Source organism: Protopterus annectens, chromosome 11.part0 (genome assembly GCF_019279795.1).
Source record: "Protopterus annectens isolate FY-2018-M chromosome 11.part0, PAN1.0, whole genome shotgun sequence".
Taxonomy (NCBI): domain Eukaryota; kingdom Metazoa; phylum Chordata; order Ceratodontiformes; family Protopteridae; genus Protopterus; species Protopterus annectens.
Genome location: NC_056745.1, coordinates 569,625,630 through 569,651,271, shown reverse-complemented (window position 1 = coordinate 569,651,271; position 25,642 = coordinate 569,625,630). Strand labels below are relative to the sequence as shown.

Genomic DNA, 25,642 nt, shown 5'->3' with positions numbered 1-25,642 from the left:
ACACACACACACACACACACACACACACACACACACACACACACACACACACACACACACACACACACACACACACATATATATGGGAGAAGTGAATTTGATAGAAACTATGTCTGGCCGATATCTGTTTAGTCAACAAAATTTGGTCAACAGGTGCATTGAGTTAGGCAATATGCCCTTTTTCTGACATTTTTTATCTTGGAGATAGTATGTATAATTACCAGGGGTTGTTGGGAGGCATAATTATCAGTGCCATGTTCCCTTTCCATTTGCAGCCACTGTAACTCTCTGTTGTCCAGTCTCAACATTTTGCAACCATTCGCTTTTAGTGATCCCAAATAACATTTACAACAAACTTCATGGAAATCTTTTATTCAATATCCATATTACTTGTACATTTACATTCAGTAATAATGCACACATTCATCCTTTATGTTGTTATTAAACAGTCAACTGTTTTACATAAAATTTGACAAGTGACAACCTAAACTACTTCCTCTGTTTCACTACTTCATACATATGGTCTTTGTTTTACTTTGTAACTTTCAACCTTGAATATTACCTGTGTTAAATTCTAATGTGCTACTTTATTGTAAATATTTTTTATTCTCTTTTGTTATTGTTAGGATTCTTGTATATTGTATTTTATATTGCATTTTTGAATATGTTGGAGCTTTTCTCCTCGGGCCTTTGCTGAAAAAGGGCTCCTTGCCCAGACAGACTAACCCTGTTAACAAATGTCAAATAAATAAAATAAATAAATAAAGCAATGTCAGTTATATTCTAATTCATACAAATGCCAACATTTTGGCACCTACATAACTTTGTATAAACAAACAGGCAACTTCATAAAAATCTAAAACAATCTACATAAACTGAATGAAAAGGAGCCTAATAACGTTCTAATAAATTATTTTTTAGACAAATCAGATATAACAGTTTGCGGGCGGCCGTGGTGGTGCAGCGGTTAGCATTGCTGCCTCACAGCAAGAGGTTCAATGGTTCGATCCTCAGCTGGGGTGCCTTCTGTGCAAAGTCTGCATGTCCTCCCTGTGATTGCATGGGTTTCCTCCGGGTGCTCCGGTTTCTTCCCACATCCCAAAGACATGCTGTAGGTGGATTGGACACTCTAAATTGGCCCTAGGTGTGAGTGCGTGCATGTGTGTGCCTTCTGTGGAAGGTTGGGTGCTGGGCTGGCAACTCAACACAGTAAAACTCCACTGCCAATTATGAGCGGGCAGGTGATCCACTGTGGTGACCCCTAACCGGGAAAATCCGAAAGAAGAAGATATAACAGTTTGCATATGGATCTACTTCACATGACTGAAAACAAAAAAAAATACTGAATTTCATTTGACTGAGAGAGACCACAATACCCAATTTTCAAAATACTGAAAACTCATTTAACTGAGTCTCATTATACTGAAAGCTTACAATGCTGAATTACAAAATACTGAATTTTAAGCCATAGACATGCACACTTACAACACCAATGACTAACTCTTTCCAAAACTTAAAAACTTCTTTCTTGCCCTCTTAACATAAATCAGAAGATATAAAATCAAACTAAGTGGGGGGCTACACCCCCACACCCCCCCAACTATATGTACTAACTCCAGGATTGCACTACAGAGGGGAAAAGGGCATATACCTTTTACTTACTTACATTACTGTGCACATTGCAACTAATGCTGGGAGCGCATTAAATGTCTGCCATATTACTTTAGATACTTCCCATAAAAATGTAAAGAGACATACCCACATTTAGACACACTGCAACACTACTTTCTATGCTACTATTGGTATTCTAACAGTCAGCACTTTAAGTTACAGTAATGTTTTTTTTTTTTTATCACAAGCAAGTCACAGGTGAAGGGAAACACACATCACACCTATATATATATATATATATATATATATATATATATATATGTGTGTGTGTGTGTGTGTGTGTGTGTGTGTGTGTGTGTGTGTGTGTGTGTGTGTGTGTGTGTGTGTTTCAAGTTGTGATTATTAGCCAGCAAGACTGTCACAATATTTCTGCTGAATCTGGGGATCCTAACTCAAGCTGGAGTGCATGTCCACAAATTCAGCAGAAATATAATATGTTGCTGAGCTTTAAAATGTTGGGAGTGTGCAGCAAAGAGTTACAGTGGCTGAAAATGGAATGGGAACATGGCGTGTGAGAATGCAAGTAAAATACCTTTGCAATGCACACTGAAGGTGAGAGGGTAAACACATATATTACAGATTCATCAGTTATACTAAGACAGGAATTTGTAAACTATTATAAACCTAAGCAATAAGACCATAACAGAAGAAACCTTGAAGGAGATCAAATAGTTCTGAAACTTTTGGTTGGAGGAGACAGTCTGGAAGACATAAATAGAATATTTTTGACTGCATTAAAATAGAGGCAAAGAAAAATAGTAAAAAGTTGAGTAATAGGGAATTAGGAAAGGAATACAGAGGACTTGAGGCAAAAATTTTATAGTTTCGCATAGTCCGAATATTGCAGCAAGTGATTCCTGGGATGAATTTCCTGGATCCCATCCATTCACCTACCTGGAGTCTGAATGAAAATAAGGGCACGGTTCTTAGACTAGCTGAATAACAGTGATTCTGGTTATAAAATGCATGCATTTTTTAGCTAGAAAAATTGTTTAGAACTATACATGCCAAATGGAGCACTATATTCTAAAAATGGGGCAAATAAGGGCAGAGTTAAGGGGAATTAGGATAGACTGGGATATAGAGAATAACCCATGACAAATGAGATGACAAAAATAGAAGGATTTTATGACAGTATTGGACAAATACTGATTCCAGGACAGTTTGGTGTCTTTATAAGTTCTTGAATCACAGATGATAGTGTCAGTCATATGGTAAATTCCATTTATGTGATACAGTACAGGAGTGCTAGTTTTACCAGAGGTGACAGGTGAGATTGTGATTAGAGGTCCACCTATTAGTATAATTAACATATTATTGGCTTACTAGTGAATCTGAGGTGGAGTTTATGACGTTTTTTAGCCTGAAAAGTTAATTAACCAAAGGCTATGTCAGTACTTGAGAAAACAGATTTCAAACATGAAAGGGTCTGGGACAGAACCTTGAGGGATGTACCAGTTACATTTTTTTTCTTTTTGAGAGGGTGCCATTTATTTTGGTCTAGTGTGTTCTGATGGATACTGCTGCAATACTTCTCAGATATCTTCACGTCTGTAACTTAAATAATGGAGAGGAAAGGGCCTAGCAGATAGCCTCGATGTATGGACCTGATCACTGGACCAGAGATATATGTCACTTCACACATTTCAACATATTTAGATGCCACATATGTGATCCAGTGGTCTACTCCACTTGGTGATATAGGTGTTTATGGTCACATCTGACAGTGTTGAGTGAATACTTCAGTGTGGGTTTGTGTCAAATGCATTGGCCTGGTCTAGTTCCACAGGATGATAGTGTTCTCATCATGCAAGCCCTTGATGACCTCTTTCAGGACATCTAACGGATGTAAAAGACATGGATGTAGCATTAAAAACTCACACATTTCTGTTGCATACAGCCGAGCTATTACTACTGTCCATATAGAAAAGGTCCATGATTTCTCACCATGAAAATACAGGCCCTAGAAACCATGCCATGACGTATGTGGATAGACTGAAAGACCTGTCACTGTAATCTGTATCTTATAGGAGGTGGTGACCTGTGCCTGGCCTACAGGCTAGTCTCTGACCATGCCCTGATGGCAAAACTGCACAACTGCAAATCAGCCATATCTGAAGGCATAAGTAGTGTCTGGTGAGAAGAAAATTGTAATAGCAGTGTCCCTCATGCTGGTGTAAAATGCTGTCTCTAATGTCAAGCAAATGCACAAACACAAACACCCCAGATGACTGCAGTGATGACAGAACCCCTAACTGTCTAAGTACAATGACTAGAGAGCGTTGTATTTAAGGCAAGTGCCACAGCTCAAGTATGGCTTGGAGAGTGTCAGACAACACTTTATAGCTGATTATATCAGCAGTTTCTAGAGAGGAGAAAATGGTAATAGCAGTGTCCCACATGCTGTTGTAAAATGCTCTCCTTAATGTCAAGTAAGTGCACAAACACACATATCATTTGACTGCAGTGAGAACAGAACCCCTACATATCTAAGTACACCAACTAGGAACTCTGTATTTAAGGCAAATGCCACAGCTCAAGTCTGACTTAAAGAGTGTCAGACAACACTTTGTAGCTGATGACATCAGCAGTGTCTGGTGAGGAGAAAATGGTAATAGCAGTGTCCCACATGCTGGTATAACATGATCTCTCTAATGTCAAGCAAGTCCAAACACACACACACACACACACACACACACACACACACACACACACACACACACACACACACACACACACACACCCCAGTTGACTGAAGTGAGAACAGAGCCCCTACCTATCTAAATACAAAGACTGGAGAACACAGTATTTTACACAGGCATCGCAGCACAAGTGTAACTTTTGCAAAGCTGAAGGACAATTTATGGTGGATGACATCAACACTGGATGTTTGCAGCAATGATGCTGGGAGGCCTGCATGAAATGGATGTGTAGACATGTTCAAATGTCAAGATATTTCAAGTTCTATATGCTACCAGATTGATGAATGTGCAATGTGTAGTACATGGTGGCTGAATTCCTATGTGCACATATACTTTAAGAGATAGCTTTACAAACTTTACAAACTATGCAAACAGGTGTCTACATTACTACACGTATTTAAAAATCTGAATGTGTATTGTCATTGTAAAGATGTGCATAGTGTATACACAACATCTGTTATTTAATTTAGGTAGTATAGTTGTTATATTTGTGAACAAGTACTGAGAGACCAGGGGTCCAGTGCAGGGGTGGAAGTAACACATGGCTACATTGTAAATGTGTGACATTTTCTTAGATAGGGTTTTCATTTTTATGTTTCCACATGTAGTTTGAAGGCATGAAGACTAAATGGACAGTAAACAAAAGCAATATATGCTATTGTCCACTTTGCAGTGTGCTGAACAGCAAGTTTGAGCCACTGCTGGCAAAGTGTTTGTGCACACGACATACACACTTCTATCATTTTTCCTGTTTGTGCATAGTTAAGCAGTGTGCAAAAGTGAGGCTTATTTCTAAAATTCTGCTAGTTCTCTGTATTGAGGGTATAAAGCAAACCTGCTGCTTAACTGACTATGTGTCAGCAGGTGTAAATGCATTGACACATTCCTTTTTGAGCTCAGATGATATAGGGTTCAAATCCATGTGTTTGTAATACTTTTAAATAGGTATCAATAAAGGAATTTTACTTTACTCAATCTTCACCATGTGTTTCTGTCTTTTGACATAGCACAACATGTTTAAGTAGCATTGTGTGGAAGTAACTGCACCACAGAAGAGCCTTTCACCTTCGCTTGGCTTTGGTGAGTGATGCCAAACTCTGCGCGAACATATAGACAAAAAAGTGAAGTGTTCCATTGGTTTTCTCCATTGGTTTTCTTGGGATTTATGTGGATTGTGTGTGATTCCACTTTTGACCAGGTTACAGGTATTAAAATGGGGTAAATAGGAAAGTGGTAAAATGGGGGGGCAAACAGGGGGAAAGCAATATAGGAATATGCAGGAGGGAGGTAGGAAATGAGATTAATCTGACATTTGACATTAGTTTGAGGGTTGACTGTTGCTGTAACTGTTAGGTGATTTAACTTTGCAGACATGCACTAGGGACATAAATTTCATGACCTGACACGTTTGTGGTTTGGCTTCATGCACTGATAAAATTGATTCTTACAGTGTGGGATTCAAACCTATGCATAAGGGACAAAACATTTTCTTCCACAGCGGTGATTTTCCATCTTTGCCATAGAAGAAGTGGCCCTCAGACATAGTCCTGAATCATTCATAAATACAGATGACAGTTTAAGGTGTTAACCATGTATGTGCGTGACCTGACAAGATTAATTTGTGTATGTGTCTTAAGTGTGAAGGCCATCCAAGCCCAGATAGCACTTATACAAACATAGTAGGCAGTATACCCTCAGTCATACATCTGAAAACAGATTATATATATAATTCATATCAGCTCCACTATTTATGATTAACTCTAAAGTGTTATAAGTGAGACTGAATATAATGTGAAATTAAACAACAGTAAAAATGTCTGGAATTTCTTGTATTAGAACCCAGGACCATGTGTATGACAGCTATACACTTATACCTGTTTCCACAAGAATGTTGAAATAACACTTGTATATTTTCATGTTCATTACTATAAACTGGACAGTCACAACAGCAAAATATGTTGTACTTCCTGGATCAGAGGCCAGGACCATCTGTATTACAGCCCTACGCTTACACCTGCTGCCATAATTCCCTATTCATTCTTAAGTTCTGTGTGTTACCCACCATGCAACTCCACTTAGTGTGTTTGCACAGTGTCCAACAAAATTAATGGAGTGTATCTGTTTTAAATTGTTGACTGTCTGCAGGTGTTCGATGGCTGCAGGTGTTGGGGAAGCATGCTAACTGCCAAATATGTCACTTAGGAGTGTTGCCCAATGTAAAGCCAAATTTGCAACAATGTATCCTTTTTGACCTTTACACTGTCTACTCCCTGTCTGGGACACTATTCCAGGTGTGCACACTGATAAACTTTGTGCAAAGGAAATATGCACAGCTAAGGTTACCATACGTCTGGGTTTCCCCGGGCATGTCCTCTTTTAGGGCTCCTGTCTGGGCGGTTTTTGAAAATTCTGCAATTTGTCCGGGTTTTAAAACCCAGACAAATCTCAGAATTTTCAAAAACAGACATCCCTATTTCGGTGTTTTTTCTCCGCTTTGTTTTTTTTTTTTTGATTGGCTCGTATACCGGTATATGGGCCAATAGAAAAACGGAGCTTTGTTCAATACGGAACTGCTTGATGTTCTGCATTGAACAGAAAAGGGTCCGCTGTGCGTGTTTTTGATTGGCATGTATACCGGTATACGAGCCAATCAAAAATCAAATCCCCAAACACGGTTAGGTTGAAGAGAAAATAAAAAGTTTTTTTTTTTTTTTTTTTTGCTCTTCAGCCTAAGAGGACAAAATAATATGTGCTCTAATATGTCGTCCTCTTTCATATACAAAGAATTATGGTAACCCTACGCACAGCTAAACCTGACATTCATTGTGTTTGCAAGTTTGCTTTGTTTGCACTAAGCCGTGCATGGCATTTAAAAAGAAAAAAGGGGGAAAGTAGTTTAAATGAAGAAAAGAAATCTGTGACATAAACACTAGAAAATTTCTGCTGATGCATTAAATATTTTTTACACAGGTCTGGAAGTACTGCATACGTCTTTCAATTGATTTTCTACCATCTCTACTGGATAATCTCTGTGGATACATTTGTTGCTTGCTTATGCTCTCACTTTCTTTCATAAAGTTCCTATCCTTTTCAGTAAGCCTATTTACTCTCATTAGCTGCCCTTTCACTATATTTTGCTTAGTTCTGGTGGAATGCATACTAGAATAATCTAAAAAAGAATTACTTTGTATTTCATTTTTGTATATATTGCTGATAAGCTTACCATTTTTTTAATATTGTGACATCTAAATAATTTATACTGGTGTCACTATATTCTATGGTATAACCTAGAAAGGAACTTAAAGTGCTGATGTGCCTATGAAACTTTTCAAGTGCATCAATGCTCCCTTCTCCACACGAGAAACACATCATCAGTAAAGAGTTTATACAAGAGAATGTTGTTCATATGCATGCTGTTGAAAATGTGTGTCATGCAGTGTAGGAAAAACAAAGTCAATGAGAATGTGAACAACAATAATGTGGATTTTACTGTTTGGCTATGTAAGTAGCAAACCGTATACATTCAATAGAGATTAAGAACATTATCAGAAGAAATTGGAACATTATAGCATTTGTTCAGAAATAACTAAAGCAGTTGGTGACAAGCCTCTATTTGTGCAAAAGCTTCAAGATTTTTTTTTCAGACAAACTTAAGCTTAATTGAATAGCAGTGTAAAAACAGGGATGTTCAAATGTCTCAGCTATAATTTTTATAATTATTTGTACACTGGAATAGAAGAAATAAGGACAAATAATATGCTGATTAAAATCAGAGACAGATTCACTTGCAAGTCTTAACTTTGTTGTATATGTAGCTCTGTGCATATCCTGTCAGTCATTTTATGTTGGTAGAACAACCAGAGAGCTTTACAAGATAATATATGAGCACAAGTATGCAATATCAGCTGGTAATGACAAAAATGGTCCAAACAAGCATTATATTTCATCCAAATGTAAAGTGCATTTTAAATGTATTGTATTAGATTATGTTGCAAAGGTTTGACAATAGGTTTGATGCTGAGGAAGAATTAGGGTAGAAAGAATATTTATGGCAAGTTAAACTTAACACTTGTTATCCACCAGGATAAAACAACAGAGAAGATTCTGTTGCTTCCCTAAAACAGAAAGTGTTAAAGCATTAAATTATTTTAATCACATGTATTATATAAATGCTTGGTGATGCTAAATGTATTCAGTCTGAAGAAGTCTCAAGAGCAGAGATTAAAGCATTAACTAGATACTTGCTATTTTATTGTTTTTATTTTGTAACTATTAAATAAGCTCTAGGTTTTCCTATTAAGCTGTTTTTTTTTTTTTTTTTTTTGCTTTTTGTTTTAAGTGTGAAAAGTGAGAACAACACAGACTTAGATAATCAATGCCAATAGTCCACTTAAAAAAAGCTCAGAAAAATAACAATGGATACTGTTTGAAAAGTGAGCAAAACATGGAAATAGACTGAACATATTTCTCCTGGCAAACAGATGAACTAAGAACTATGGCAAACTCGTCACAGACCTGGAGCTTTTGTCTATGAAGCCTGGAACCTGAGTTTGGCCAGCATTCCATGTTCTGGAGGCTGAGCTTTGAGGGATGGGTTTCAGTGGCTAGTGGCCTATTTGCCACTTTGACAGGAAATGTCAAGTAACAGCCACTGCCAGTCTGGTCTGTGCTGAAGACTACAGAAATAACAATAAGCCTTCAAAGTAGAGAGGAATACAAGCAGTTACCCTAGCCCTGCTTATATAAGGGATATGGCAGAGGTGTACTAATGACATAGAATGCCTGTATCCTTCAGGGATGTTAAGGCCAAGCATTACAAAGTCACTGTCGGCTAACCTAATGATGATACTATACCATGATACAGAAACATTTCCAACTTGTCCATCAGTGAAGGATTCAAATATGTGCTAGCCATAAACAGGTGAGTGGCAGTTGGTACCAATCTGGCAGAGGGAGATATTGTGTCAGAGCAAGTAGGCACAGAGACAGCAAAGGGGCTTCAGGATGTACTTGTAGCATATGGCCAGTGTCCACACAGTGGGAAACCACCTGGTAAAATAAATAAATTATTTTAGACTCTTTCTACAGAACAAAATATTGGGGTTTTATTTTATTTTTGTTAGAAATGAAACACTTTATTATATTCCAGATAAATATATTTAGAACAAGAATAAGTATTATAACAGAAAAAAATATGCAGAACAAGTATAATTAAGAATATTAACAATATGGGAAAATTAAACAAGTGATACAATGTGGGTTTATCCTTAATGATATAAACCATCACACTACAGCTAATAATACAATAGATTTAATCTGCTCTAAATTTTCAAGTCATAAAGATAAATATAATTGCAATTTATACAGCAAAGTTCCTCAATATGTGATTCAATTTCCCTAATATCTTTCAATAACATAGTTAAATCCAAAGTCATTGGCATTAGCCTGGATTTGCACATTGTAGTTATAACCTTCTTTCCAATAAATAACTGTAAAATCTCTCAGTGAATCTGGAGAATAGGATCATAATCTATAAGAAACAGGGAAGGGGATCGGCTTTTATGGTCTGACTAGAAAGCCTCACAAATAGTCTGAAGTTCCTTGTTTCATTGTTAGCAGTTCTGAACAATCCCAGAATATACCTCTCTGAATCACCAATTTTCCAGAATTACAACTCCAACAGATATTTGATGGTATGAGAAATATAACCCTAAGTTTGTACAGGGTATAAAAATATCTGAACAAACATTGCCAGCCAAAAATCTATATATTCTGGATTTAGTACCATACCTCAGGCTCTGAAATAATGTATCCCATTCAACATCCAAGACTTTGCTGTTTATTTCTCTTTAGCCAAACCAATTTGCATTTGTAACACAACCCTGATCTAGAACCCAAAAGGATTTCATAGAACCTCTTTCAAAAATGATGTTAATCAATTTTTTCACAATATTCCATGAAGGGTGGGTATAAATAGGATACTAGATGAAAGTGTGTGAGCATTGAAAGAATGAAATACTGAATATCTCATGACAACATACCTTGTAGTAGAAAGAAATTAGTTCTCCAAAGAATACACAAACAGATACTATCAAGTCTCAAGGATCCCATAAAGGCAAATGATCCAATATAGCTATTTGGAGAATTTCTATCTGTACAGACATACATAAATACTTCACAGAGACAAAAAAAATTACAAATTCAAGAATAAAATCAATGCCTGAGGGGGAGTATCAGGTATAACCAGATAAGGAGGAAGCTAGCCATCTAAATAAATCTGCTATACCTACTTTTATTGCAAATCCTTTTAAATGCCTACCATGACAAGATTTTTTTTGTGCTCTGAATGTGCCTTATCACTTTCTATCAACATATTTCAGTCAGCTGCCCAAATAACTATTCTCTCCTAGCTGAAGATCCAGCCCTTTAGTAAGGTATCTAAAGTCTGCATTAGTGTTCCTTGGATGATATATGCACTGACTACAGCAATTAAGGAGCCATCTGGCCATCTTTAAGTAAAATATATATATCTCATTTGACCACCCTGCTAGTTGACAAAGGAAAGGTTAACATATTCTTAATTAATATAGTAACCCTTTGTCTTCTACCTTTTGTGTAGTATACAAAACCACAGGGTCTATATCACATAGTCAAAGTTCCATAACTCCGAACACCTAACGGTCGAACCATTATGTTCGAAGTTACAAAACTTCAACTATGAAAAAAAAAAAAAAGAATGGACAACAAAATAAATTGTTGTAAGCAGGGGGTCAAGCCCACCTGCAAACCCCACACCCCCCATTACTTAAATATACCAACTCCGAGATCGCACCACATTGAACAAAATGGAAACCTCCGCTTATGGAGATTTCCATTCAAACACTTGAACTTTTACAAATTCAAATTTATGGTCTCGACCATATGTGGTTCGAACTTATAAAAGTTCTACTATGTGATAGGAACCCAAAACCACACACTGTGTATCCAAACCTTATAGTTTCTTATGTTTCAATTTATTGACGTGTATTTCCTGAAACATTATTGCGTCTGGATTTTTTTTTTTTTAAGTGGGAAAATAGTTTGCCCCTTTTTAAAGTCTGGGAAAACCCCACTGACATTCCAAGAAACTAATTGTATCATACTTTAGGCCCTAAATGTATGGTATGAATAAATAGTTAAAGGTGCCATCATGTAAGAGCCTATGGATACAGTTAGGGCAAAGATATGAGATATATCCAGCATTAATCGAGTGCATCCTCCTTGAAAGGGATGCATTGCTAAAATGAAAAAAAAAAGTATACAGTCCATAACTCATATTGTTAGTTAAATAAATGCATCTGTAAAACTTATCAAAAACTGAAATAATCCAACAATAACAAACCACAATACATGTAGCTGCTGCCTCCCATATTCCAAAAATAATTATGCAACACCAAAATAATTACCAAAAGCCGTTAATGTTTTACCATGACTGTATATGTCCAAGAATTTCTTGTTTACTTAGAAATGTAACATCTCTTTTACTTATAAAATAAATATGCCAGCCTTAAAATGCAGCAAAGTACCAACCTGTAGGAGGAATCAAGTTGTTAGCCTCTGAAAAAAAGCAAACCACTGTTAAAAAAAATGTAATCAAAAAACAATCTATCGGTAAAAGAGATTAGTCCTTTAAAGCAGAATATAAAACATAAAGAAAAGAAAAAGACTGAGGAAAAATTAAACACCCAAATGTTGAAATAAAAAAAGCCATTGGTAACAAAAACAGATAAACTCATGATAGTACATAAATTATCATAACCTCTTGCCAAATACTACATATAAAACACAGAAACTCTGCAGATAGAGTCAATGTATTGCACATGTATTTAACCACTGAGTAAAACTCTATTGCAATTTAGCTGATACCAGTTCTCTGTAAACTCCAGCAAGTCTAGATGTATTGAGTGTTTTATGTCTTAATGATCAGACACACATTGGATTATAACTTGTCATAAAAGAGTTGACAAAAGAATGAATTTCCTAGAGAAGGGGCTCTCCCTCTTTTTGGTGTACGTGCACATGGAGTTCTTTTATCAATTTTTATTTGTTAAGCAGGTAGATACGCTGGCCCAAAGACCCTTGTCAGCTATGACCCAGGCCCTAAAAGGCAATACATACAATTGTACAATTTAGAACATATACAACCACAGTTATCCAGTACAGTTCTCTAAAATTACTTACAGTGAAACAATATTTTAAATTCATAAAACAAAGAAAAGTCACTGCAGCAATAAAAGTTTAAAATGCTATACAGAGAGTTACAAATATAAAAGTCAGAGACACCTAATAAAATTTCTAACCTTTATTAATTAAACATTTGCATGCTGTGCTAGTGACAAGCTGCGCAGAAAGGGTTGTTTTAAAATCTGATAAGCATTTTTTTCCCCTTCTGAGATCAGACAGAAGATTGTTTTATATGGCTGTCTATGTCTTTGAAATGCCCTTTCACCAAAAGTTATTTTAAAGGGTGGTCCATGCAGTGAGAGGTGATCAGAATGAGACTTTCTAAGTAAATAGTTTAGTTCTCTGATTTGAAAGAGTTTTTTATTTTTTTTCAGAGGGGCCAGCATCCATCATGTTGAATTTTGAATTATAAGTGAGTTAAGTAAGGAGGTGGATCCTTCAGTTATTGGGAGTCAGTTTACTTCTGTAGAAGAAGACAGTATTGAGTATAGTTGTATACCATCAGGGCAAACCCAAACATTTTGTTTACAGGTCTGAAGACATTCTGAACTGTAGGAGGAATGGAAGGTAGGTAGAGGAAGAACATATTTCAGGTTTTAAAGGAGAACATGTTTAGCTATGGCCATCATAGCCAAAGGTGTAAGTAGGTGAGAAATCTTATAACAAAGCTTTAGTTAAGAAAGTACTTTATGTGTAATGAGATATGTGTATAAGTGTGTGTAAGTTTAGAGAGTGGTCCAGTGTCATTCCTAAGTATTTATATTCTGTGACTGCTGGTATATTATTGTTTTGTAGATCTGTTATTGAGATTGTGGGTAAACAGAGTGAGAGAGGAGAAGAGCATAACATAGATTTTTATAGTTTATTAACAGTTTATTAGTTGTACCCCAAAGAAAGAGTTTGTTGAAGGAGTCCTGTAACTGTGTTACCTTAGCTTTTAGCCAGTAGTGATATGTACCCTGAGATTTCATCACTGACAATTAATATAGTACCTTTGCTACTCTGAGTCAGACGTTCTAATTAAACATGCAAAAAAATTGTAAAATGTTGCCTTAATACATACTGGTGATACAAATATACAAAGACATACTAAGTAAAGACACAGTAGATACTGACCAGAGAAAACTGAGTTAACACTCATTAAGCAATAACCCTTAAACTTCAAGGTCACTTTTTGCAGCAGCTCCAGCCACCTGATTCTTATGGATCAGCTGCTTTCTAAAAAATGGAAACACAGTGAGAAGATACAGTCTACAAAATTATGTCTAAGACTCTTAGGATTAGATGCGTGGTTCCTATTCCATGAACTGTCTTGAACATTACGAAGTTGCTTATTCAGACCGTGCACTTTGATTGTACTTCTGTGGAAAAAGTAAGTGGTCTAGCAGGAAAATAAACCACAAGGGTAGTAGGATAAAGGTAGTGGCACCTCCATCCCTTCTCCCTAACAAATTCAATAATCAACCTGAAAGCTATACAGAAAAGTCTTGTTTGCAATAAACTTGACAGACATTGAGGATGATTGCCTTCCCCAGTTCCATAGTAAATAAAGAATTTCTCATTTAAATTGGACATAGGAACATGGACAAGTAGTGGTCAAGGGAAATGGACTTTTAAATGCTGCAGCAAAAGTAAAATTTGAGCCCTTTCTCAAGCACCTAATTTTCATAAGAAAGTCTGTCCATTCCAACACATTACTTAGCAGGTAAGAAAATCAGTCCTTACCATCCATGGTTTCAGGGATCCCATTAAATCATATATTTTTGTAGCACACCTGGTCTTCATGTCAGCCTACCTGACTCCATTAAATCTGATATGGTTTTAGCATCAGCCATTCTCAGGAGAGTATTAGCCAGAGAAATTTCTATGTTTGCCAAATGATCAGAGTGGGAAATAAGGGTGTACTCTACCTCACTGAAACTATGTTATGTCTTCCCCATGTAAGAGCTTAGGAAAGAGTTAATTTTTGGGAGTTCAAGCATGATTAACTGAAGTTTCATATCCAAAGGAGTCTGTTCCACTGAAGACATTTTAGACTTCTACTATATTAAGTGAACCATGTATGAAGTGAGGGGCATCCCTGGCTAATTAACTGTCTCCTTCTTTTCCAACCCCACAGAAGTGGATGGAATCCTGTTCCTTATACTTCTTTAACGAGACACAGAAAAAGGGAAAGTTTTCACTAAATTCACATCTTCCCATACATTTAATGCAAAAAACAGTCACTATTATACCACTTGATGAAGGAATGCTTAACCGGTAATCAAATTGTCATAGACTCTTTGATGTCAGTAGCTGCAAAGATAATTCTAAAGTATCATGCACTGTCATTCATTTCAGTAATGAATTTCAAAAAAAGAAAATAAAACTCTGAAAACATGTGAAAGGATAATTAAACCAAAAATTATTCAAAATTATATTGCTGTAAGTTAAATTCCAAAAAAAAAAAAAAAAAACCTTAAAAACACATTGATGAATATGTATGTATATCACTTTCAAAAACTCACATGGGCATTCCCACTCTGGACAACATTCATCTTTGTTTTTCTGAATTGGCATTCCTCGAAAGCCACAGTCCGGCTGTGTTACATTATTTGGGCAGTTCTTGGAAGCATTGTAGAATTTCCATTGCATATTAATACATATATACTGACTGCATTCATCTACACGATCCATATAGCTTGGCTGTCAAGACAAGGAAAGGAAAGAAAAAAGGTTAGCGGAATGTGTCTGTAATATATGATAGAATAATAACTACTTCACACTTCAATATATCTTATTTGTTAGGTGTTGTGACCTCATCAAATTTATTAGCCTATCAAAAATTTATACATCATTTAGCCCATGAAGTGATATAAGTACTCCCTCAACTAACTTCCCACAGTACCCCTTCATGATGCAGTCTACCATATTCTTACGATCCTTTCTCTTTCTACATTGTCACAACTAATAAATTACTGCTTTACACGCCAAAACTTGCTTATACCCTCATCTACCATATAGCTCCCCACTTACCACAAGAACATGATTTTACATCAAACCAGACCTATACACTACTTGAAAGCACTTTAACCACACTCCAATATTAAGAAACTCCACATAAACCTAACTAAATACAAATGGACCACAATGTTAACCTTAAGCAGTGACAGGCACTGTAATCTAGGATGAAGCAAAATACCATAAATTGACCATCCCCAACAGAAGCATAGGTGGCTCAACCAGTGGCCTGTGCTAATAACACAGACTAGCACCCTTCTCCACCCCTCAGGTCTTAAAGTGAAGAGCAAGAAAAAAGAAAAAGCATGTCTGCAAAACTGCAGGATGCCATATGCCATACCAACTGGTAGGCAAATATACAACACACACACACACACACACACACACACACACACACACACACACACACACACACACACACACACACACACACACACACACACACACACACACACACACACACACACCATCCCTATTGCCAATCAAGTCTCATTTCTACTACCTACCCCCAACCCTCCTTACTGAACTTTCAAAAAAAAAAACTAAAAGAGAGAAAGAAATCTTATTTTCTTTTAAACTGCAAAGCAGTTGCAACAGTTTATACCATACATAGAGTGCTACAGCACTGAGGTTTCAGCTAAAAAAAAAAAACATTTCTTTTTTACTTTTAAACTGTAGCATTCTGCTTGCTATTAATGTAGTAAGCAGATCGCTACTGTTTAGAGCACAACACATGGAGCACTGTACAGTGCTCTCAGGCTTCGTTCTTCAGAAGAATATCTTGACATCCATGTCTTAAACACATAATAAATAGGTTATGATCTGCAAACCATATATACCCCATGGAATAATACCTCTGTCCTAGAACTTGTACAGTGCTGGATTTCTTCCAGTATAGACTAAGAAACAATAATTCTATGAGATGTAAACATAGACTGGAAATCCATAGCCACTGAGAACCCATCAAATAGCATTCATCTATATGGCTTCACCCAACTTATCAATACCCCATAAGATATAATAAAAACACATCAAAATAAATTGTTTTAGACAGGATTCTTACATCCCAACCCAGTAAATACAAATCTTACAGCACCCTGCCCAACTCTCTCAGCGATCACCTCGAAGCATATATATTCAGAAAACAAGCTCTTATCCCTTGTAAATACATTTTAATAATGTAACAAATCTAAGCAAACTTCAAGCCAAAGTCTTTGTTTCCACCTTACAATCTTATAACTGGCATATGCTGAAACCCTGCCCCTAAATGGTACTGTCACAGACATTAACAAAAGATTCTGTGATTTAATCATCCCATTAGGACTAAATGAATCACAGTCAAACCTCCTGTGTGGCTGTCTAGGTACACCAAATAACCTATGAAACAGAGGAACAAATTATGGAAAATTTGGCAATGAAGTAAAATATCCTCAGATTCACAACTTAGACACCTAAAAAACAAGTTAAACACCAAATTATATACAAGTAGTGACCCTCTACTGGTAAACAAGGTACACTAACCCAAAGGTATTTTTGGCGTCAGTAAACAATCTTCTAAAGCTAAACAAAATCACTCAATGCACCCCAGCCACTTCTAACCAAAATATTAGCAGTGTCTCCCAATTCATCTCACATTTCTTTGAAGCTGGGGCCTTTCATAGGTTCATAGGATGATACCAGGCTATTGGCCTGGAGGCCCTTATAAGCCTAGCCAAGAATTTCGCCCATGCTCCCTCAAAGTCAAGACCTGTTTCCCCTGTCTAACAGGGACACAGGTGGGATCCCAGGGGTGTATTTTCTGTTTCCAATCCAGTTGTCCAGGTTCCTCTTAAAGAGGGGTAGAGAGGTACTCTGCTTGACATGGAGAGTGAGTCTATTCCACAGATGCGGGAGTCTTTGGGACACAAATCTATCCTGCCAACAAGTTCTGTTAATGTCACAGATCAGGTTCGCGAGTGAGTAGAGGGACAGGGCTTTTAGCCTATCTGTATAGGACAGGTGTTTGAGACCCTGGATTTTCCTGGTCAGGGACATCTGTGGTCTCTCCAGCTGCTGGATGTGCTTGGCAAGGTACATACCACAGGGGGCATTGTACTCTATAACGGGTCTGATAAGGGAGGAGTACAGGGATGTTATGACCTCCTTGTTCCTGGATGAAATACCCTTATTTATGAGGTGGGCCATGCAGAAAGCCTTCCATACAAAGGAGGCAATGTGTTGGTCAAAAGTCAGGTTGCTATCAACCTGGGTGCCCAAGTCCCTCACGACTTATTGTATACTTAGTACGTTGTTATTAATGTGATAATTAGTGACAATGACATTTTCCCCAAAGGGGATAATGATGCATTTCTTGGCATTCAGTTTGAGGCCATGCTTCTGGCACCAGTCATTAGTTTGGGTAAAGACCTCTTGGAGGATGTTTACATCACTAGGAAAATTTAAGACAGTGCCCAACTTGCAGTCATCTGCAAACTTGGTCAGTCACAGACCACTGGTTTTGGCTTGCACGTCAAAAAAATATATCCCAAACAGCAGAAGCCCCAAGACCGATCCCCGGGGTACACCGCTCATTACGGGTCTACTATTAGAGGTGGCTTCCCCTACTTTGACTGAGTGGATTCTGTCAGTCAGCCAGTTAGCTACCCATGTGGTAGCATACAGGTTGATTCCTAGCTGGGAGAGTTTATCTATTATGCCTGAGTGGGGAATAGTGTCAAAGGCTTTGGCTAGGTCAAGGTAGATGGTGTGCACTTTCTTCCCCTAGTCCATGGCTTTGGTGACTGTTTCAAAGAAGTCAACCAAGTTTAACAGGCATGATCTACGTCTGACAGAATCAAACTGTGTGGGGTCAAGCATTTGGAGGTTGCCAATGTCCTTGTTTACAAGGTCTATGGTAATGTGCTCCATGGCCTTGCAGATCAGGCTAGTTAGATTGGGACTATAATTGCCTGGGTTAGTGGATGCTCCACCTTTGTGTAGAGGGATGACAGTGGCTGTCCTCCATTCAGCTGGGATGAAGCTGGTGCTCAGGCTTTGGTTGAATAGGATGTCTAATGGAGCTGAGAGCTCATGTCTGAGTTCATGTAGGATACAGCCAGGGATGTTATCATTTCCCATGGATTTCTACTTAATAACATCACTAAAGATAATGTGGCACATCCGCAAGTCAAATGGCACATGGATTACTAGCTCTAAGGACCTAAACCTGATATGTGATATCAATAGAGCCTGCTGAAGGGACAGGTTTGTCTCCCAGAGGTAACCACACTTTTGGAATAGACTCCCACGTCACATCAAACAGAGCACCTCACTGGCCCTCTTCAAATGCAGTCTGGATGACCGGATGGCTAACTGCAAATTCACCCCGGTGGTTCCACCTGTGTCCATCTTGGAAAGGGGCAATAGGTGCTGATAGCAGTAACAAGGGTAAATTTGGCTAAGCTTGTAAAGGCCCTTGGGCCACTAGCCTAGTAACTTCCTATGATCTTATAACTTCCTCCTCCTAGTCAAGCTTCCCTAGACAGCTCTTTTACATTCAAACCAGTCCCCAATGCCACTAGTAAAAAGACTTTTATAAAACTAAAATCTACCATCATTGCTACAGATAATCTTCCCCCAGAATACCTAAAACCTGCCTCTGAAGCAGTAGTAAACCCCATATCTAACCTAATCGACTGGCCAATATAAGAAAACCATGTTCCTTTATTTGGAAAAAAAATGCATTGTTATAGCACTATATAAAGTTGGTTGCCATTTTGTTGCCATCATCAAAAATCTTGTAGAAGTGTATCCATATGCAGATCCTAATATATGTCAGCAAACCCAAATCCCTTTCTCCAACACAACATGGATTTAAACCAAATTATAGCACCAGTACAGCACTGCCGAGTTTCACCAACATAGTCAATCAATGCAAGATCTTAAATAACCTTGTCTCAACCCTCTTCCTGGAATTACCTAAAACTTTGATATTGTCTGTTATATGAAACTCCTACACAACCTTTCCTATCTAGGAATATCAAATCCTGCCCTCACCTGGTTCCATAACAACTAAACCAAAAGACAGCAGGCTATGAATTGGAACAATAAGTTTGCTCCTTTCTTTTATATATCTCTTGATGCACACCAGGGATCTATACTAGGCCTTTTAATGTTACCATCTTTATAAATAATCTTCATGCTGCATCTATACATGCCACAATAGTTCAACATGCTGATGACTCCATGTTCTTCTGTACACCTGAAAATATTAGCCCTACAACAACTTACCCAAGAATCATCCACTTCAATTGAAAAACTGGTTCACCAACTCCCATCTCCTCCTTAACCCCAAAAAACAAACTTAAGTTATTCGCTCAAAAAAATCTGTTCTCCATAACATCCATAAACAACACAAAAATTGAGACAGTAACAGAGATTAAGTTGTTCAGGATCATAATAAATGATCAAATGAAATTCAACCACTATATATCACAAGTTATAAAAAAACACAACTCATCAGTCTCTGCACAGCTAAACAATTTAAAGAAAGATTGGTACACATATTAGTGTAGTATTAAGCTAACTGCCCTTGTGAGCCATTTTAAGCCTAGCCAATTATCTCTTGTGAGACTCAAACACTGCACCTTGTGTTTGGAAGGCAAACACCTTAACCATTAGGCCACCTTCCCAGTTCCTTACTGATACAACCAGGAAAAGCACTTCTACATCCTTTCTTTTGCCTACCCTTCTATATGCATCTCCAGTCTTAGATAACTTAAATTCATCTAAAACTCAGAAACTTGATCAGTGCTACAATAAAATAGCCAAATTTGCTACCGATCTGTTGCACAGAATACATATCCATAGCTCTCAAAATCATTAAACCGTCTTGAATGCCCACACATTTTCACATATTCACAGTTATCAACAGTGAATAAAACTAGCATAGTGTCGAAGCCTGGAATCTCTCATACTTCCATTCTCTCCAAACAGAGCCCTACAATCTATTGACAAAATGCTACCTACCGCAACTAAATCTGTAATGTCTGCAGGGGGCACTTTATTACAGCTTTGTTTCAAGATCATGGAACTCTATGCCACTTTCTTTAACTCAAATTGTTAACCTAAATGCTTTTAAAATCAAACTTAATACACACCTGCATAAAACTTGGCTCTTCATGTATTACACACCAGGTTAAGATGTTGGCCCTCTAATCATCCACCTTACTAAGTAACTAGCCAACTTCAACGTGCAACATATACTTGATATCAGTTCTGAATCTAACCAAATTGCACTGTCAGAAATTGCACTGTGATGGAAATCATTACTCAGTATGGTAGGTACTCCTGATTGCTTTGTATTATTCCACTGTATCACACAATAAGTAACCTATACACTTATTTCTTCTGGAGTTTATCTCCCCATATGAACTCCTACTGCTTATACTAGACTCTTGCTCAGAGCTGTACAAAAATTCACAAGCTCATTTGTCTCAGGTAAAACAGATTGTATCTTAAGTACTATACATATTTCAGTAAGGGTGTCTTTTTATATGTATGGACTCCTACTCATTTTTTAATTAATTAATTATTAATTAATTAATTAATTTATTTATTTTTTGCACAGACTTGTAATGCTGTCAAATGTTTGATTTATATTAGGTGTATAGATCTTTTCTTTCCTGGCGTCTACTGAAAAGGGGTAAATGTCCAGTTGGACATGCAATAATTAAACAAAGAGATGAACATTATAAAATACTGGCATAAAGCAACAATCACAACAGTAGCCCTAAGAGTGCTTGGTAACATTTTCATATTTGGCATTGATTTCTAAAATCATTGCAAACCCAGAATTACAGTACTCAACAGACACTTGGTTATGGGCTGTGATATTTGTTCAACGATATGATCAGTCAAATATGTATTAATATCAACGATAATGTTAACAGTTATAAAGATGATGATGACACTGCTAATGTTACTGTAATTAACAGTAATACTAAGAACAAACCCAAACCTGTTGTGACAGTCATAGGCAGCATTTTTGTGATGAATGTGCATGAGCAGCTCACGTCTGCCCAGCAACGTTTATATCTATCAGGTTTGATATTGTGCTCCCAGAGTTCTGTGCTCCAGTTTCTAGTATCATCAGCTTTTGTTCTGAGTTTGATCTTCTAGATTATACTGAGAGTTTTCCTTAATATCCACTATGTGTCAGACAACCTGCTTGCTCGACCCTGATCACACCAGGTTTGCTGCATCTTTCCTGGAGGTCTTAAGTCCTGTCCTAGTCCTACATAAAGGCAGATACCTTTACATTTTCTTTTAAGAAATCTTTAGATACTGATCATAAACTTCAATAGACCCTGACACATGTACAATTATTTCCTTATTTCCACACTGTTTTCTTAGTAAACTTCTGGAGAAAGTGTTTTACATACAACACGATTCCTTACTTAATGAGCTCAAACTCATGTAATCCTTTACAGGTCTGGGAATGAGCACAACACAGGAACAAGACTATCCTTACCTGGATCTTTAATGATCTTTTTCTGGCCTGAGATCAATGGTGGTATTTGATTCTGGCCCTCCATGATGTAAAACTGCTTCTGACCACTATATCTTTTTGTATCTCTGTTAGTACATGACCATACTGAACTGATTTTATTCTGCTTCTCTGCTCAGCTCTAGAGGGTTGTTTAGTGTTTATGGCACTTCAGCCTTTCATCTAGACTGTGGTGTTCTGCATAGTTCTTAAGGTTAAATTTTGGGCCTTGTTCTCTTCACTGTATCTCTTCTGCTCCTGAGTGATCCAAAAGGCATGTTGTATGACTACCACAGCCTTAGCACAGGAGTTTGGCTGTACACCTATTTAGCTCCCCCCACTGATGTTGTGTTTAAGCAATCAAGTGTCTTTACTTAATGATGGCTTTTTAATTCTCACATGTTTTTTAAAGTTAGCAAAAGTTGCTAAGCTGTTGCATTAATAAGCACAGTCATTATCAATTTTCTGTGCTATCATTAAGTATAACAGCACAGAAAGTTTATAAAAATACATTTATTATGGAGCAACCTTATAAGTCTCTGTTGCTTTTGAAAGCAGTTAACCAGTTAACAGTTTGACAATTCAAAGCTATTATTAAGCAAACATGGTCACTAATGGCAGTGTATAAACAATCAAACTGTTCTTTTTTTACCTTCAGTTTAAGGATGCATATTCTGAGCGACATGGCTCACAAGTTTCAAATTATATATTTTTTTTACTTAAGTAGCATACATTGACTGGCATTCCCTACAAGGGTTCATCTGGGGCAAACACCCCCTCTGGAATGCCCTTCCTGTGGCATTAATCACTGTTATGGTGATGATGCAAAACTTTACCTTTCCTTCTCTTGGGTAACTGTCTCGGCCTCTTCCCATTCTATTATCTTTCCCTTTCTAGTTATCTGCTCCCAATACCTTGGTTCCTTTGCCGATTTTCTCCAGTAAATTAGTTATTGCTTGCCACATTGAGTTTGCTCACATTTATGTTTATGTTGAGTTATAGAACTAGTGTTTTTAACAATATATAACAATGAACCTAAATTTCTTATGTAGTTTGATACCGGTGAAGCAAGTGTGCACCACCTAACCTGACTTCAAGAGCAGAGTCAAGCTGTAGGTAGGCCCAGGAGTGACAGACAGCTCCTTATTCTGAGGGAAGGTCTGGGGAGGACCACTACCTATGTGATCTCTGGTGGACAGCAGGGAATTTGTAGCTCAACTATTTTTGTAAAGAGTAGCAACTGATGTGTCAACATCACTGCGCATTGCTCTTCCAAGCTATAACCATAACCTGCAGAGGTGTGGGAGTGATGATTCCTAGCACCGAGTTCATACCTATAAGACCCTTGTCTCTGCTTCAGGAGTTCTGCCATAAAAGTCAACTTACCAAGCTTATTGCCTGACAAGGGGAGATGCATTTGGAGAGCTGACAGTGTGGGTATAGCTAGTTGGAAGATAGCAGCTGGGTGAGGGTGAGCAGCACAAAAAACATGAGTCTGAATTTCAGCATTAAGCAAGTTCCTCTAACAAGGCAAAGTATAATAATCTACAAATGCCTAATGTACAATATGTTATCCAAAACCTAAATAAATGTGTAGAACAACAGAAGTAAAATCATTTGTAGCAATGACATCCAGAGCTGTTTAATTAAAAACATTCAAATACTGAACCAAAATCTAGTGCAAAGGTATGCTAAAAGAAGTACGTTTTCAAAGAAGTCCTAAAGGAGACTGATATAAAATTCTGAACATTATTAAGTCCAGGATTCTAAATGACAGGGCCACAAAAGAAAAACAAAGACATATGCAGTAAATGTAAATGTACTTTAGGAATCTCTAGCATACCCAAGATTGAAGATTCAAGAATGGATTTTGGGACACTTTGGGTTCTGAATAGACAGATACTGTGAATCCAGTCCCCTAGGGTTTCTCAGGACTAAGAGGCACAGTAGGCTCAATACCAGACAGGTGAAAATATCTCTGCCATTCATGCCATGACAAAAAGTAAGATACAAAATTCTGCACCTGCTACACGTGACAAAGATCAATCCCATTCAACCGTGAGTAAAATGCAGTGTAGTTCTCCAAGCGAAGTGTCACTACAACATGTGGGAAAAGAAGGACATCCCTATAGGCTGCAATGAGTGAAATCAGGGGGATTATTGATGTGGAATTAAGTATAGTTTAGTGCATATTTATTTATTTTATTTATTTATTTCAGTTTGATGACCGGGGAAGTCCACTGGACCAAGAAGAAGCCATTTTCAGTGGAGGCCCAGGGAGAAAAGCTCCAGCAACATGTTACAGAACAGAAAATGCATCATAAGTGATCAAGAAATCATTATAATTACATTACTTACATAAGCACCTACAACATGTTACAGACAGAAAATTCATCATAATTAATCAAAAAATGATTATAATTACATACTTACATACAAAGGATGGCATAATTCAGCATAAAGTTAAGCAGAGCAGTATAACATAAATGTTAGGGTAGGCTGATAGCAGAGTACAGGAAGGGGTATAAAGCCGTCTATAGAGGAGAAACAGATAATGGAATGTTAATGTGGGTGGCTGTATTTACAGAAATGAAATTATAGACATAAACAATATGACCTGCTGAAGACAACCTGCTGTGAGTCACCACACCCTGATTTTTCAATTTGTCCAGCACCTACAAAAACTTAGTACCCAGACAATAACTGACTGACAGAAAACAGGTTTTGATCATGGTCAGGAATATGGGTGCAGTGTTTTGGCCAGGTTTATCATCTGGCTGCTGTATGTATTTCTGTTCCAAGCTCTGACCTCAGTAAGCCATCACCACATGTCACAACTTTACTTTGTTACCAAAAACAGTCACTCAAAAAGCTAGGGGACAAATTGTTGAAGCTACTATTTTAGGACAGCTTAGTCTCAACAAGGGAGCCTGTATGTCAGGAAGAGAGAAATAAATCTGGGTATCATCAGGAAGCAGATGAAACAATAGAGGGTATCTTATTAATAAATTCTCAGCGCAGCAAAACACAAAGGTGACAAGATGCAGTCCTTGGGCAGAATAGTGTGTATGAAAAAGAAATACAATTAATTACTCACAAAAAGCTAAAATCAGTTTCTAACTGTTCTCTCCAAGTCTATAAAAGCTTCTCATGTCATCTGTCTCCTTATGGTAAATGATTATGCCAACTCAGAAATGGAATAATTATGAAAGATAAAAAAACTCTGGGGGGTGTACTAGTCATTTTTGTCAGATGTTTTTAGTACAGATTTCAAAAGTATTGCTTGAAAATTAATCTAGTACAATTTCAAGACAGCTCTTGGCAATCTGGTAGTATGTCCTACAAGGCATGTCATTATTGTAGGATTATTAATAACACACTGACTTATTTATGTCAAGAATAATAATAAGATCTTTAAAGTGGAAGGTACATTTTTATGTAACACAGTAGGGGTGGTTTGTTTAGTTACCTGGGTAACATAATTAAAGCCACCCGAAAACTGACAGAAAGAATTTATGAA

General features: G+C 37.3%; 1 protein-coding gene across 1 annotated transcript in view; it reads right to left on the bottom strand.

Annotated features, from left to right (window-relative positions):
* OTOGL (otogelin like) overlaps nt 1-25,642 on the bottom strand; it is a 3,472,886-nt gene that overhangs the window by 1,025,474 nt on the left and 2,421,770 nt on the right. The window contains exon 37 of the mRNA XM_044088067.1: nt 15,104-15,281. Within this exon, the coding sequence (XP_043944002.1) occupies nt 15,104-15,281 (178 nt within the window). The remainder of the gene's footprint in view (nt 1-15,103; nt 15,282-25,642) is intronic.